Source organism: Verticillium alfalfae, genomic scaffold (genome assembly GCF_000150825.1).
Source record: "Verticillium alfalfae VaMs.102 supercont1.12 genomic scaffold, whole genome shotgun sequence".
Lineage (NCBI taxonomy): Eukaryota > Fungi > Ascomycota > Sordariomycetes > Glomerellales > Plectosphaerellaceae > Verticillium > Verticillium alfalfae.
In genome coordinates, this window is record NW_003315027.1 from 706,242 (window position 1) to 722,913 (window position 16,672).

The following is a 16,672-nucleotide window of genomic DNA, read 5'->3' on the forward strand; positions in this document are numbered from 1 at the left end:
CCATGCGACCGGGACCTGCGTTATCCTCGCCGTGTGGAAGCTCTGTTGGGTCTGCACGGCCCGCCGACCTTTGCCTCGGTCTTCGCCGCGAACGATCATCAGTGGAGTAAGTTAGGCCCGGTCAACGGAGTAGATTTTAGGAGGGACCGGGTGCTTTCTGTTCAAATATCCATTACGAGTGCACTGGAAAGAACGCCATTTCATTTCGTCCTGCATCGGCCTCGACCGCGCCCACGCAAAAGCAGTCGATGGTCAAAGGGCGTTGGATTTTCCTTGAGACCCCCCTCACCATTCTCCCTCTGTTGCCTTCCCCTCCTGGAACGCCCCCTGAGCGAGCCTCAGGCCGATCGTGGTCCCCTCGGGCTCAAACACCGTCGCCCGCCACCCGTTGCTTTCCATACCCATGCCGCGCAGGTGCATGTAGGACCAGCCAATGACTGGCGCCTGCTGCCCCAGGGCGGCTGTCCACATGTTGCCGGTGTGGGTGCCACCACGGCGACACGCAAACTGAGCGCGCCTCTCCCCTCCGGCTCAACAGAGTGGAAATGGTCAGTGGCACCTTGCCCATCAGTTCAAGTGGCGCCGAAAACAGAGTCACGCTCCGGCATCGCCTCACTTGCCCACCCCCCTCCCGACGCTAATCGACTCAGCTGCCCAGGCGTGCGCCATTTTCCTCCTCCGGGCTGATCAATACAGCGGCCGTTCGTCGAAGGACGCCCCTTCTCCGTATTGCCGGCCGCCACCCACTTTTCCCACATTGACGGTTGGGTTCTGAGGCGGCCAAGCAAACGGGGTCATGCACAACTGACTCCGCGGATTCCGCCGGAAACACTTTGGTTTACCCCGTTCGACTGTCCGTAACCGAAACGTCTGGGCATCGCCGCCCATATCTCGTGCTGGTGGCCACCATGGTCCCTGTCGTCACGTACGGCGAGGCCTCACTTAATAGGCAATGTGTGGCAGGCAGCGTGACTGAAAGACAAGTTTAGCAACCAATTTTATAATCGACCCTGTCTGTTCTGCAACAAAATGATTCATACCGTAGTGACACCGATGCTTTTCGAGACAAGAGTTCGTACCCTGAGACTTGATTTCGATTGGCGAGGGCAACGAGCAAATAACGGGCTCGGGAGACGCCTCCGGAGCCTATTACTTCCGGGACCCCGAAGCGGGGCACGGGCCAATTAGCCCTGAGTCTCAATCTGGTCCCCCAAACATGGTATCGCGTCGGGAGGGCCCCCGCTTCTTTTCCTTGACTCGGCACTTAGCTGCCCGGCGATAGTCTCCAAGGCCGTCGCGGGATGACTCAGTGCCGTGATTGTCATTCCGCGACATCGATGCCGGGGCGTAGTTGGCAGATTCTTAACCGGCTTAGAATGCACGTTTTACCCAGCCATTATTTGCTTGATTCACACGAGGGCTCTGTCAAGGTGGTGACGTGGTCTCTTCTGTGCGAGGAAATGATCAAATGTGATCGGCCCAAAGCCACTGGCCAGGATCAGCACGAATACATCGAGTTACAGTCATGTTCGCATCAAAATGTCACTGCTCATCGCATCCAGTCTGCTCATAACCTAGAAGATTCAAGCCCCCAACGAACGCCGAACTTCACAGCGATAACAGCCATTCCATTGCGTCGCTGGAACGGCATCAACAATGATTCGTCTCCAACCACAATCACTAGAAGCAATACTGTCCTGTTGCCACTGGCTATGCGACCCTTATCTTCTGCCTCATCTCTGCCGTTGGACCATACGACCTTGCAATGCAATTTCATCTGGCTGTCTGGGCGCCAAAGCCCGATGTGATAAGGAATGATCACACCATCTGAGTGAATTCCGTCGAAGGCCTCAAATCGGTCTTCTGTGTGAAAGGAATGCCGTCAAGGCCATCTTCTCACCGCTACTCCGCAGCTCTCTGAATCCCTCTCGTACACACGCGGGAACTACCATCTCAGACATGCCGTTGTCGTCAGTAGTCTTGGCGTTAAGTCGCCCACTGTATTGCGCTGGAAGCTGTGGCTGAGACGTTATCGGTCAGTTGTCCCAACTTGGAGTGTAGGCCGCGCATCAAGCACATCGAGTCTTGCGAAAGATCATGCCGAGATACCCTGACGAGTATATCCGCGTTATCGACTTTGAGACCACGCGGTCTTGTATAGGCGTTAGAGGGTGACGACTTCTCATCATGCATCTGATTGAATGCTCACCCATTACTTACGCTCTCACTAGTCGATGGCATGTCTTGAGACGAAGAGCTGGAACAGGCGCTGACGTTGCGCTCTTGCGCTCTTCAAGAAGCATGGCTGCCTGTTTTTGAGACTAGGGTAAATAAAATGATTGAATAAAGGGGTAAGACGAATGGGTCCAGGCGAGAGGCCAGAGTGATGATACTTTGAATCCTATGGGCAGGCTACGCCAACGCCTCCCCGGACCTCGCTATTAACTAGGCGTACCTGCAGACCCCCGAGCGTCCTGGCGGGATTTCCGACCTCTTGAACACACAGGTTCAAGAGTACAAAAAGGATGGCTTCCGGCTTTGCGTGCTAGGCATCATTTACCAAAGAGAGAGTCAACGATGCTGGTATTTAGTCACTCGGTGGTTGTGCCGGGCAATGCTTCAAGCTATCGATTTGCAGCCAAAACTGCCATCTGGGTAACAGAATAATGAAGCTATCCGGCTTGGTGAACGAAAGGTCTTGAGCATCCTGTACCGTTGATTCAGATGTGAATATGTAATGATAAGGGGCGTCTCAGAATAGGTTTGGCAAACATCCGGCGGTTCGCGGACCGGAAGTCGGCCATGACTGGATACGGCACATTTGCAACCTGATCGTGCCATCTCTTGCTCTTAGCTGAATATCAGCCTTACCCATGGCGAGAACCCATATCATGTGACCATCGGCTGAGAGGCGTCAAGCAGACAGTTGTATGAAAAATCGTAGTCCTGGGATCTCCAGCTATGATGTTCGATAGGATGCGGAGCGCACAGCTACCACCTGCACATCCAGTAGAACATATACTTCATCAATGTCATCATGTTAGGATAACACAGGCGATCAGGTCTACGGCGCCGTCACGCTGCATAGAACCATTATCAACCTCATTTTCGGTGCTTACATGATATTGCATCCAAAGTGAATGAGAGCTGTCCTACTCCGAACAAGATGGGCGCATGCCTACCTCAAACAACAGCAAGTCTGCAGTGAGACTCGTGCAAGATAGACACTATTCATAAGATCATTTCTATTTCCCACCAAATCAAATGCCCGCTATGATGTGTTCATGTCGAACTTCTACCAGTGCCCGCTCAACAGACATGAAGGAGAAATCTACCCATCTCGCTAAGTGTCATGATACCCCCCGAACCCAAATTCTCTCCAGCGCCGTCACGACCTGCGTCATCTCTTGTCCAACCTACTCAAAAGTCCCACAGCGTTCCAAATGCGTTCATGCCAGCTGTCACCAAGGTTAGCGGAATACCGACTGCATGCGGAAGAGGCCAACTCACTAGCAAGACAACCCTGCATCATCTCGTCGTTGCCCTGCTTGTTGGACGTGATGAAGATGACCTCAGCGCCGAAGCTCTTGTAGACGTCTTGCAGGAGCTGCAAGGTATCCGGCCGGCCGCCCCGCTGTTTGGAGTCCCACAGGATCATGCGATCAGGCTCAATGTGCTTGTGGATGAGGCCACTGATCGTAGGCCCGAATGTCTTTTCCTGGTCCGACCCGATCCAGATGAAGAACCTGAACAGCATCAGTAAATACAACCTGAAATTATGCATGTGAATGGCGCACCAGTTGGGGCTTTGGATGCAAGTCGACAGCGCGGCGCCGATGCCGGTCCCCGTGCAGATTCGGATACCCCTCTTGAACATGGCGGACGCGTGACCGACTCCGGCTGCATCGTGTAAGTACGTGCTGGCGAGCAATCTCGAGCGATAGGTCATACCGAACTTGAGCTCCCTCGTCCACACAGTCTTGGGCGGATCGGCCACGAGGCCTTTCGTAAAGTCGCCCTGCACGCCGCAGATCATGTAGTGACAGCCCGATTTGCGGCCCTCGCTGATGATGCCGAATGCGTGGTACTCCATGATGGAAGTGCGGCTGATCCTGCCGAGCAGACCTTGCTGCATGCCGCGCTCGAACTTGAGGATCGCGACTTTGGGTGACGGCTGTCCGGGCACACTGTCAGCGTTGCGTCATATCAACCGGCACGACGGAGGCGACTAACAATCTCGACCTCAACAGGAACTTCCCGTAGTGTAATCCAAGGTATGGCAATGCTGTAGTAGAGTGTTAGCAGAGCCCAACAGTATTCATGTGGGACAGGGGTCCGGAAGCTTACAAGACGGTCATGAAAACAGCAAACCACAGCTCCTGTGCGCTGAGAAGAGAGTGAGCGTCCGACCTCCACTCTCCGCGCTTGATGTCATAGACGTTGCCGAGAATGGTAAAGCACCACGTGGCCTACGATGTGTTAGCCTTTGCATCGGTGTGCCTGTACGTGCAAGACGTACCGCCAGGCCAAGCCATCCGATGAAGCGATGGTGCCTTTCAAAGGTGTTGTGATGATTGCTTCGCCCAAGTCAGCAAATGAAAGTGTGAAGCAAAGGGCGGTGTGGCAACGGCAACTCACTTGCGAACCCATGGGAAAGCGCTGAGGATGGAGATGATGACGAGGATACTGGTGATGATGCCTGTGGCGATGACAGCGCCGTGTTGAGAGGCCCGGTGGACAACAATGTCGGCAACTTTGTAAACCAGCCAACTGGATTGAGCTCGTCAGCATGGAAATGAAAGAAAAAAAATGGGAGGGCATTGACTGACGCAGCGCCGGAAAGCGCACAACCAGAGTGTATCCCACCAACGTGCTGGAGAGCTGAGGTTACTGCAATCTTGAAGCAGGTCGGTGCCCACTAAATCGTGGAACGTCAGCATCTGCTTGTCGACTGAGATTTGGCATTCGGATGGACGTACGCTGCGAAGGCCGTAGATAGAGATGAAGTAGAGAAACCTTAGGAAAAGTTCGTTTCTCATCAACACGGCAGTAAGAAGATTACCAAGCAAGAGAGCACCGAGATGGTTCTCGGCGTAGGGGAAGCGGCCAAGGATTGCCAAGATGATGCCGGTCAGGTTGAGGGCCACGATGAAGGTGAAGAACTTGCGATAGGTGCTGAACCAAAGTCGAAAGAGGATCCAGCGACTGGGCTTTGGTCGAGGTTGAACGGTTGTGGTTGCCTTGACAGCAGGCGGCCCAGGGGCAGGATTCTTCTCTTGGAAATGGCAGGCTGGTAGCAGAGTCTGCGACAGGGCGGGAAAACTGGAAGTCGGTGTAATACCCTCATGTATTGGTGAAACAGGTGACGGGAGGCTCTCGATGGCAGTAGGCTTCAGACCTTTCTCGACATCGTCGAAAATCTGGCTGTCATTGCTGGGAGTAGTCGCCCCGCTGCCTGACCACTTGACCGTCATTGCGAACTCTACAGAACTGTGCAGAGGGCAGGTTCAACGTGACGTTGTCCTGTATGGTGATGGTGCAACCCAAGAGTACCACCGAGCCAGAAGACACAGGGTTATAAACTTCGAAGAGAGGCCGTGAGAGATACCTGATCTGGCAGGATGCCAAGAAGAAACGGAAGTTGTAAATCTCGATCTGGGGTATGATATCACTCTCGAGTGTTCCTAGTCAGCCATCGACTGATCAAGGCTGTTGAGGTTCGATTCGGTTGCGGCGATTGCTTGATCACGAGGGCCACGGCAATGAAGTGGTGTGCTGAGGATTATTCGTTGGCGATATTGCGAGTATCAGCTGTGGCACAGGAGTCCGCCAGGCTTCGTAGGCGTCAAAGGTGCAGTCACGTCAAGGTGTTCGTGTCTCCGCAGGTCTCACAAGGCCCGATGATCCAAATTGCCCCCCTTGGATACCAAGGCAGAACTTATATTCAAAGTCTGGGCACTCGGAGGGGGACCGACTGGATGGAAAGCCACCTCATGGTTCTACGGAGCGAAGGGGGGCCCCCATGTTCCCCCGGGAGTGAGACAAGCAAAAAAAGTGACGACCCCCATGTGCCGGGATGTTATGACCCGGTCTGAGTGACGACCAGACCCAGCCTCAGTCATGGAAGCTAGAAACGTCGGCGACTCTACGGAGCCCTGGGCATGATGATGTGCAACGGGAACCAAACTATCGATCGCCTAACCATTGCGTATTAGGACAAGCGTTTTCGCTGCAGCCGAGGATACACAGATCTGGGAAGGCATCTGCATCGTCGGTCCATTGCGATAACCATGAGGCGCGCTGTGCGAAGTCGCCTTCCTTGAAGCCACCCCCTGCCTTTCGCACACTCTGTGGCGAGAAGTTGCCCACACATCGGAAGGGGGGGGTGCGACTTTAAAGTGGGGGCGGCGGGAGGTGGGGGAGGGGTGTTTATCGCAAGCCTTCGTAATGCCCTAAAAAGCCTATTTAGGGTAAATACGTAGGTCCCCGCGAAATACGATGAAGGTTCTATTGAGTAACCTATTAATAGTAAATGGGTTTCTCCGGCAACCTGTGAAACTGTAGCCTGTAGATAAGAAATTTATAGTTTACTTTCAGAGTCTGCTTAGTATATAAGCTCTCAGGGAGAAACTATATTCTATTATCCACAAGTATTTATATCTATATACTTTTAGTTTCAGCGAAAATATTGATTAAGTTCTTTAAACGATTTATTGTCTCGTCTTAAGTTTATAACCCCTGAGGTACTCAAAACCTTTTGAATTACCTTCTCAAACCTAAGATAACCAGCCTTTAAATAAGTAGTGAGGAAAAGACTCCTATAAAAAGAGAGAAAGGCTAGATAAGAATCTCTTTCCTCTATAGTACCATGCTAAGCAATCAGTATCACTTTCATCACCCTAGTTAATATGAGTATAGTTTCAGTTAACCACACCTCAAGTTAAGGTGCCTAGTAGGTCATTAATCCCGAGGTTCTACGAAGCCGAGTAGTCCCTGTGCTATAGTTGACTGTCATTAGCGCCGACGTGGCATTTCGTATCAAGGAGTTCTCGGGACGCCTACGGCAGTGAGGCCGCGAAATACGTCGTTACAGCTCACGCGCTTGTTTGCAATATACGAGCAGACAGGCGACACGATGAGCAGCACCAACCGGACATGACGCTGCTGCCGGTACCAGACGCCATGTTGATGAACGCGGGGGAGAACGGTCCGATAGCCCATAGGACGGGCTGGGGAAAGTACCTCACATCGACCAACGGATTCGTCAAAGATCTGCTTACACCCTGATGCGGTGTGCCGAGCCCTATCATGCGGCACGTCTACGTCCCTGTTTCCTACCAGGCTGTCAGCGTGTCAGGTTCGACTGTCAGCGACGACCATGGATCGCAGGATTGCTCGGAGCGAGCCGAAGCCTAGAGAGTAACCCGATTGAGCCTGCTCCGGCTAAACAGAATAGCAGTGTCTTCGTCCCGTTGGACCAATTCGAGTCTTCAGTGTGTGGAGCACTGCCGAGTGGATTCTGTGGGGAGCTATGCGCATGTGCGAGTTAATGTATTCTCCGCTTGCTCGTGCCCTGGTTTATTGCGCCCTCTTCTCTTCATCTCGATGGACACTCCGCCATTGCCTCTTCCAGTAGGTCGGAGCCTTTTTGTCATCACGTGAAGCGCCACAGACGAGGGACAACCGCGAGGGCCATTTGCTTTGATGAGTACCGGATGGCCCGGGCTTCGTAGCTTTCACAGCATTCACGGTACGCTAAATGAAGGCTTGAGCGCCCCCCCCCCAACTGAAGAACCTCCGCTAATGTAGGTACCCTACCTGAGAGGATGGATGGAATCGCCATCTTGCTCCCCCAGACTTGTGATCGTGGAGTCAGAACTGTCAGAATGCGAGATCGCGCTCTAGGCTTTCCTATCCCCTGATCTTTTGCCCCATTTGACTGCGCAAGTCCTAGCAGGGCTACCACGTCGTCCGTCTGTAGGGCCGACCGCTGGGAGCTTCGGCGCCCGAAGAACGACCGAACATGTGCTGAAGGGCAGAATATTACAGCAGATCTGGCCTCAATCCAATGCAGTCGACCGGCCGAACGCCCTGTCTGTGGCGCTTCTACTCCATGCTTGCTGCCTCTGTCGATTTGAGAGGTCTCGTGACGTAGAATTTCGGCCTGACGACTGCCATGGTGTTGTCGAACTGGTGTTTACGCGATTATTGCTTACGCGCCCGTTTTTGGTGGCGATGGCTGGCAGGAGGGCGTCTTGGATGGTGACGAGAAGCAAGGTGACGCCATGACCTCGAGCCTGCGTCAAAAAAAAATTGCTGGTCTCCGGCTCAAGTTGGTGCCTGTCGATCGTCTTCAATACAACGGCTCACTGGCGGTCTCCCAGGCTGTGCTATGGCTTGGATCCGGGTACTAGGCCCGTCTTATGATTAAGGGGTACGGAAATCAGGCCAGTCACAGCCCCCCTTCCTTTGAACGTTCAAGACATTGGCGACGCACAGCCAAGCACGCAACGGCATGCTGGAAAGTTGAAAGGAAAAAGCAAGGATATGCTAAGCAACGATTTTGAAACTAAGCGATAATCGCGGCTACTGTTCAATATTGAGAGATACTGGTCGTGGCTGACGCTCTATCTATGGCGCACCATGTTGGTCTGGCCTGGTCAGCTGGTTGACTTTTTGAATACGTGCCAGACCTCACATCACTGAAATACTAAATAACGCAAGGAGATTCTCTTTTTTGTTTTACAAGGTAACAGCCCCAGAAAGCATACAATCGACAAGGCGGCATGCGTCGGAGTTCTCAGGTGTCGTTCCTCAACACCGTCGGTAGCGCCCGTCACAACGCGCTGGCCCCCTCACTCTATAACACTGGCTACCATGAAGAATACCTCAAGGTGGAGATCAATATCAAACGCCAGTATTGTAGACAGATGTTTAGAATGTCATGACAGCGATTTGCCTTTGATCTTGGCTATCTGACTCCTTCCGACTGGAGAATAATTTCGTTGATGAGTTGTTTATCTGACACATGTTACCGCAACTGCCAGTCTGTCGCATGGAAGTTGAGTTGACTGAGCTCGCTTTCTCTGGAGCCTTGGTAGGAAGAAAGCATCGGGCTTGACTGCAGCGGCGCTGATGAAGATATTGAACGCACTGACATACATAGTCCCACCTACGATGGATCTGGCTATCTTAGATTAATTCCTTGGCCTCTAACCAAGGCAACTCTCAAGCTAAGGAGCATTGACAGTTGTCGATATACAGCACTGTACTGCCGAGTTTCCATCTTCTTTCACCGTGCTGGATGATGGAGTCCGCAGAGATGCTTTACCCTGGCTCCATACTGCCCAAAATCTGGGCCATTCATTCGTCATGGCTTTCAATAATTTCCAATCGCCAATGGCACGACACGAAGTCCACCATGCTACATAAACGACGAGCCGAACTATCAGGAGAAATCTGCCGAACCACGGAGCAGGTGACTGGCTAGGCTAGGCACTACAAGAGCGCGTACACTATGGCTACGAAGGGCTCTCCTAGATACGGAGGCTCGGAATGCCAAATTTTCTTATCCTACACCTCCTTAGTAGCTGCAAATATTACGTACGAAAGACCTGTTTGCTCGGCTCATCCCCACGCTTTGACACGGATATGACTCTTTGTAGAGAACTATAGGAAGACTGCTGATCCCAGATGTGCTTTATGATTCGAACTGGCTGCCTTGGGACATTTCATAGAGAGCCCATGTTGGGGTCCTTGGGACTTCGTATTCATAGGTTCACCCTGGCGCTGTAACTAATTTAAAAATTTACCTTATATCAACATAACCAATGATGATGGCGGGAATAGTGTCAGAGCGTTGTTTAGAGCAGAGTGAAGGGGTCTTCCGCAGGGTCCGCAGATAGATAGAATATAGGTATGGGATAGGAATACATCTGAATTCTGGCCCTCCGCAGCTTGGGGGGCCCTCCGATGCCTATATATACGTTCTCTCCGGGCCCTTAGCCCCCTAGCCAGCCCCTTAGCTTGGCAGGCCCTTGGTGGCTCCGCAGGGGTCCTGACAAATAGAGAGGTAGGTTTTATCACATTAAGTATGTAGCTGATGTAGTTAACCGGAGCCAGTATTTTGACAAAACTTCCGAGTCTCTTCTTGGTTGAAAGTTCGGAAACCCAGTGCATGGGTAGTCGTAAAAGTTCATAGACTGGAACGAGCATATTAGATCGTGTGATCAAGTTTTGAAATGGGTTTCCTAGGCACCACCATGCGACTATTGGCTTGCGGTCGTGACTCGTGACACTGCTGCGGGCCTGATGTCGGACCGCAAAGAGCACACATATTTGGCCTTGAACATAGCCATCATATGATGCCTTGACGATCATGATTCAATCATTCTTTCTCGGCTGACGTAAACGAGTGTACTGGGAATGGCGATTGTGAGAGGATCCATTCTTGCGCATCCCACGCAAGCTTGGAAGTCCAATTCTCACTAGCAGACGCTCTTCCGGGTCGGCCCTCAATTCCTCAATGCATTGGTTTAGAGGATGTTTCATTCGGCTTCCGACCCAGTTCCTTATCGGAAGAGTGGATCAGTTCGTGGGGATTTCACCGTCGTAGCTCTCGTCGCTGGTCACTACCCGCGCGAGTATCTAGGATGTGATCGGCATGACGTCTTTTTCAAGATGCGCCACCAGTCCCTATGAACCAGTGCAACCATAACAACACTGCCCACAATCTCCCCTCCAGTACCACATGCTAGGCGAAGAAAATCAAGACTCATCTGCAAACACCAAGATGGACGTCAAACACGATCGGTCAAGTCGAGACGTCGGCCACGAGGGATCTGTCATATCGGCGACTAAGTCGACGAAGAACGGACTCGAAGAAGCCTCGAATACCGCTGCCGACTGGGAAGCTTTGCCCTTAGACGAATTGGCAGAAAAAGCATTACTAAGAAAGCTTGACCGTTGGATTGTCCCTCCGGTCATGCTTCTATACCTTCTCAGTTTCTTGGACCGTGTCAACATTGGAAATGCTCGGTTGTACGGTCTGGAGGAAGACCTGGGTCTAGAGGGAAACCAGTTTCAGATTGCTGTTTCTGTCCTCTTTGTTACTTACATTTTGTCCGAAACACCTTCAAACCTCGTCATCAAATACTTCACGCCGAGTCGGTACCTTGCCTTTTTGACGGTAAGCTGGGGCATAGTGGCGACCTTGACCGGCATTGTTCAAAATTATGTTGGCTTGCTAGCATGCCGCGTAATCCTGGGTGCCCTTGAGGGTGGTCTGTTCCCAGGTAATACACAAAGACACTATCGACTCTGAGGATCGTATGCTGATGACGCAGCTCGAAGGCCTGACCATCTACTTGACCATGTTTTACACCAAGCGCGAGTACGCTCTCAGGATCGGCTACCTCTTCGTCTCCGCCGCTATCGCCGGATCAATGGGCGGTTTGCTTGCTTATTGCATCGGCCTAATGGATGGTGTTGCCGGTCTGCGTGCTTGGCGTTGGATCATCATCATTGAGGGCATCCCCACTGTCATCCTGGGCGTCACAATTTGGTGGTGGCTTGCAGACACACCAGATACCGCCCACTACCTGTCGAGCGCAGAAAAGGATCTCATTGATGCGCGCCTGCGGCGGCAAGTCGGTCACACAAAATCCGGGGATGAATTCCACAAAGAGGATGCCATTGCTGGCTTCAAGGACCTCAAGATCTGGCTCTTCTGTGTCGGACAGTTTGGTGGTGACGTGATCCTTTACGGGTGAGTATTGTTCAGGATTGGGACTCCACAATCTGTTCAATCCGAGCTGACCTGACCGGCAGGTATTCAACATTCTTGCCTACGATCATCAGCGGTCTTGGTGATTGGGACAGGCAGCAAGTTCAGGCTCTTACAATTCCTTGCTACGCCACTGGCGCCATCACCTACCTCGTTGTGGCGTGGCTCTCAGACCGCATGCAGAGACGAGCCATGTTTGCTGTCGTTTCCGGGCTCGTCTGTACTGTGGGTTATGCTATTCTTGTCAGCAACGCATCCGGAGGTGCAAAGTATTTCGGCTGCTTCCTCGGCGCCATGGGACTCTACGTTGTTGTTGGCATCCCGCTCGCCTGGCTGCCTTCGAATAATCCCCGATACGGAAAGCGCACAGTTGCCTCTGGGCTACAGCTCACGATTGGAAATTCAGCTGGCATACCAGCTCCGTTTGTAAGATCCTCCTATGAGATACGGACCATTGTGTGGAACTTTGGGCGAGATCGTTCGCTGACCGTGTTTTCTCGCAGCTGTATGCTACTTCTGATTCACCCCGCTTCATCAAAGGTCACGCCATCAGCATGGCATTCGTCTGCATGTCATCGGTTATATACATGTCATTCTGGGCATACTTCAAGTTCCTCAACAAGAAGCGTGATGAGGGGAAGGAAGACGAGAAAGTAAGAGGCAAAACGGAAGAGGAAATCCGGGAGATGGGGGAATACAATCCCAGGTTCCGGTACACGTACTAAACGTGATCCTCAAGTTTGCTGGGTTCCAGTTAGCCTTAACTGGTTCAGTCAATGACTTCGCGAGACGTTTCATGACCATCGGCTCTGCAGATAACCTTTATGTTGCATCGGAAACGCAGCAATACCAAAGCTGGATGCTACCACTGAAAGGCCACAAAGTTCCAAGACATATGAATGGAATGTCTATTGCAATCTCGATGCAAAACATACAGCTTGAACGTTGAGACGCGAATCGTGATTGCTGCCTGCTTGCTTAGGCTAAGCCTACACGAATGCTCGAGAGCTTTTGCGAAATCAGTCAGTTCAACCCATTTCTATAAGTTCGTACCCAGAAACCCGGTCAACCTACCCCCAGAACAACTACTTGATCCAATCACGACCGATGGAGCTTGACAGGGAGGTATTAAAAGGCGCACATGCATATCACGCCCCTCAGACCAAAACTGAAGGCATAGATAAAAATTCTTCAGTCAGAGCAGATAATCTCCTTCATGTGCGTTGTCAAACCCCACAGGGCATGGCTTTTACCCCACACAACCCTCGGCCCACGATCCCTCCCCAGACGACCTAGTGCAACTCATGCAACCGCCCCTTGTGATGTCCACCATCCAACCCCATCTCGTACACAGCAGACTGCTGGGTACCGCGTGGCCCTGCGGCCGCATATGGCTGGCTCATTTGATTAATGTCCTGCTGCTGCTGAAGCCCCTGGTGGCCCTCGTACCCAGGCGATACAGGCGCTGCATACCCTGAGAGCACCGGAGAGACGAATCCGCTCTTGGTCTCGGCGCCGGCGTAGCCGTCGCCCTGGGGTGGTGGGCTGGGATAGCCCTGCTGCTGGTACTGCTGCATGGGCGACGTGGGGCCGTGGTCTGCTGCTGCTGCTGATGCCGGCGCAACGTCGGTCGCTGACGAGGAGCGGCGGCGCACAAGGAAGACGCCGAGGACCAGGAGGACAATGACGGCGACGCCGCCCACTGTTCCGCCGACGATTGCGCCGACGGGCGTGCTGTTTCGCTTCTCTGGGGCTGGGGCGGAGGTGGTCGGGTCTGGGCTTGACGTCAAGGTGGGCGTGGATCGATCAGAGGTTTGCGATGGAGATGCGGTTGTGGTGTCGCGAGAAGTGCTTTCAGGATCCGTTGAGAGGGTTTGTGTCTCGAACTGGCGGTCCGTCTGATCGCTGTAGGTGTATTCAACACTCTGAATTGCTGCCACAGGCGTCGGGGCGCACTTGTAGTCTCGGACCCCGCCAGGGAAGGCATATGTGCGGCAGTATGGTGCCGAAGCCTCCGTGCTGTGGTATCGAGGCCGTGGTCAGTAGGTCGACTTAGTCATTGATTGGCATGGTGGATGTTCTTGCTCACCAACGAAGATAAAACGAGTTGCTTTGGCAAACGTCATTACAGACCCGCCGGTATCAGTGGCGGATTCCATCTCCAAACATGTTAATCTGCGGCCGCCGTGGCAACTTCCCCAGAAAAATAGCTTTGATGTCATTTCGGCTCCCAGCTACAAGGATTTCCCATTGTCCCAGGTGATGGGCATTCCCCTGGAGAGCCTGAGAGAAGCCGCAAGTGGCGTCTGGAGCAGCTGTTATGGTGAACTCGGAGGCCGCGGTCACTGCCTGGCGTCTGTTCGCTCCGCGAACATGACTTGGTGCGACATGTACCTTTCTGACCTCTTCGTATGCAGATGTGATGACTGGGGGGGCCGACCGAGCAGTTGCAATTACGATGAGTACAGCCAGAGCGATGATTGCACTCGACCGGAAGACTTTGATCGACATGACAACGATTATGGTGTTTACGACTTGGTCAGAAGGTGTGGATGCTGGGCAAGCGTGGCCCCGGGCGAAGGAGGCGGTCTTAATAAAACGAAGGTCAAAGTCAGGTTCCTGTCGTTCTGGTCTCATGATCCTTGTTCAGAGACAACACGAGCAGCCCTGAGACCTGGCGCCGCTGAGGCGAACCGCTATCTAACGCATCGTGAGTGCGATTGGAGATGCTTTTTTCGGTGGCTTGCAGCAGCTGAATCGACCGTCAGCACTGGTTGAGTGGCCGGAGAGTTGATCATGGGCGCCAGCGTGAGCTAGTGGTACGAGCTCGATCTAGAATCCTCGTAGACTCAAACTTTCATGAACTTTCCACAGACAACCAGCAATGCCTGTGAGATTCGAAACTTCGCCTTCGCGTGCAAATAACCCTCTCACCAAACCTGGGCAAACAAGCCACGTTGAACACCGTCTGACGGATCGGGGTATTCGCCAATACGACTCTATCGTAGCGGGAGGTCCATGGTTGACTGAAATCAATATTACAGGTATGGAAGGCGGGAACCTGCCCAAGATGAAGTTGACAATATTGGGGGGGAAGATCCTTTTCTGTCATTCTGCCCAGGGCAAAGCGGGACCGAGCAAAGAAAAGCAAGTGTCTACCGGAAATGTGCGGCTGACGGTCGCACAATGTTCGACTCCGATGGAAGGAAGGCGGAGACCAGCCCATGCATGTGGTGAGTGTGAGCTCAAGTGTTCTTATATACCAATCTTTCCGCAGTTTGACTCTCAGGGATTTAGTCGACCTACATCAAACCTGGTGTACTCCTACGCCTAAGAGACTTGGACTCATCACGGCCAGACACCTAAGGCATATCGCATCACTCCCATCGATCAGCGGATACTATCGGTCCTCAAAAACGAATATTGAGTACTGAAAGTCCTCAGTGACTTCATTTCGATTGGTGGACAATGATGCTTCGAAATGGTCTGAAAGTCACTGGGGCTATGTCTACCGTCACGCAGTTCTCAGGTTGGCAGAACGGTCTTTATATCTAACAGATGTATGGTTGGTCGAGTTTTACAGATTGAGGCTTTCTTAGCCGACTTCTTTAGAGATCACAGAGTCTCAGCTTGCGACGCGACTCAACAACCACCACCATCACCACCTCCGCCTCCGCCACCTCCACCGCCGTCGCCGCCTGAACCCCCACCACCTCCATCGCCGCCATAGGAACCGCCTCCCCCATAACCGTAATTGTCCGAACGATAGCGTTTCGGACTATGCCTGGTGTAGGCAGGACCTGTGTACTTGGCGGATGTCCTGTTGTACGACCATTCCGTGACTGCGCTGTTTGTGTTCGCCGGCCCACCATGAACAGCGTTGTGCTTGGTGAGTACCGCAGGGGTAAGGTCGCGATTCAAGACGTTGAAGGTTTGCTCGACGGGGGCAGGGGCCTGCTTCTTGCGACGGAAGGAAGGGAGGCACATGGTGTTAGGCCTTGGCTTGGGTGCACCGGGTTATTGGGGTGGCTTTTGTGGCGGCGCCCTGGCGGTGATGAGGCTGATTATCCCCAGAGGATGAGAATGGGGTTCGTCTCCGACGTGACGTGAATGATGAGTTCAGGGTGCGAGTTGCTTGATGTTAATGACAATGCTGGATGACGTTGAAAAGAAGGATGGCAATATTGACGGTGGTGGAGAGCATGAAGAGGTCTCAAGTGGCTGCCTTTTGTATCTACGTTGTTCCCCGTGGTCTGCTCCTGCAATCCGCCTCGTGTCCATGGTGTTTCTCAGCAAGGCATTTTCGACATGGCTTGCCAATGCCGGCAGAGCGGCATCTTCAACGCCTCGTTGAACATATTTAGTGCCGCATCAGAATCCATTGTGGCTTGCCAAGCATAGCGAAAAAGGTGCACTCTGGACGGTCTGCTATCCTTCGAGAAGTTCTGTTGTAGCAGCTCCTTGATCACTTGACCACCGAAAAGAAGGCGGCATTGGTGGTTCGTGTCAGCCGCAGGCGAGATCCGACGCTGTAGCCAGGTCACGATGGCAGCTAGGTGGATGCTGAGGTGCACTGCCGGTTTCTTGGTAAGGCCCAATGAGACCTAGAAGAGACGCTGTCAGCCTGGTTTATGGGGCGCTCTGAGCTGCGCGATATTTGGGCTCCTAAAGATCGCCAGTCGTTTACTGAGCAGCTGTGCTAAATGATCACTTTCTTTGGCTTAGTGTGCTTCGGACAGGACGAATGTTCGGATCCGACATGGGCTTAGAGACGGTGGCTGGCGGTTCAACCTTGAATAGTCGACAGGCAGATTCCTCGGCGTCTTCCAATGGCTGGTGCGCCATCCTTAGTGCGCTGGTGATAGGGGCGCGATTGTCTGCCCTGAA

The 16,672-nt window shown here is 52.8% G+C and overlaps 5 protein-coding genes across 5 annotated transcripts; 1 reads left to right on the forward strand and 4 right to left on the reverse strand.

Annotated features, from left to right (window-relative positions):
- Positions 1-285: 285 nt before the first annotated feature.
- Positions 286-758, reverse strand: VDBG_08451 (predicted protein; the record flags this gene model as incomplete). Its single annotated transcript, XM_003001360.1, has 2 exons — positions 286-530; positions 617-758. 2 exons carry the CDS (start codon positions 756-758, stop codon positions 286-288), a joined length of 387 nt encoding a protein of 128 aa, XP_003001406.1.
- Positions 759-3,420: 2,662 nt separating this feature from the next.
- Positions 3,421-5,474, reverse strand: VDBG_08452 (conserved hypothetical protein; the record flags this gene model as incomplete). The annotated part of the gene is made up of 7 exons (XM_003001361.1): positions 3,421-3,458; positions 3,511-3,900; positions 3,952-4,174; positions 4,520-4,577; positions 4,639-4,770; positions 4,830-4,918; positions 4,980-5,474. The coding sequence occupies 7 exons, from the start codon at positions 5,472-5,474 to the stop codon at positions 3,421-3,423; spliced, it is 1,425 nt and encodes a 474-aa protein (XP_003001407.1).
- A 5,318-nt stretch (positions 5,475-10,792) lies between these two features.
- On the forward strand, positions 10,793-12,510 carry VDBG_08453 (high-affinity nicotinic acid transporter; the record flags this gene model as incomplete). The annotated part of the gene is made up of 4 exons (XM_003001362.1): positions 10,793-11,282; positions 11,353-11,767; positions 11,830-12,211; positions 12,289-12,510. The coding sequence occupies 4 exons, from the start codon at positions 10,793-10,795 to the stop codon at positions 12,508-12,510; spliced, it is 1,509 nt and encodes a 502-aa protein (XP_003001408.1).
- A 567-nt stretch (positions 12,511-13,077) lies between these two features.
- Positions 13,078-14,007, reverse strand: VDBG_08454 (conserved hypothetical protein; the record flags this gene model as incomplete). The annotated part of the gene is made up of 2 exons (XM_003001363.1): positions 13,078-13,804; positions 13,919-14,007. 2 exons carry the CDS (start codon positions 14,005-14,007, stop codon positions 13,078-13,080), a joined length of 816 nt encoding a protein of 271 aa, XP_003001409.1.
- Positions 14,008-15,427: 1,420 nt separating this feature from the next.
- On the reverse strand, positions 15,428-15,772 carry VDBG_08455 (predicted protein; the record flags this gene model as incomplete). The annotated part of the gene is made up of 1 exon (XM_003001364.1): positions 15,428-15,772. One exon carries the CDS (start codon positions 15,770-15,772, stop codon positions 15,428-15,430), a length of 345 nt encoding a protein of 114 aa, XP_003001410.1.
- Between the last annotated feature and the right edge of the window lie 900 nt (positions 15,773-16,672).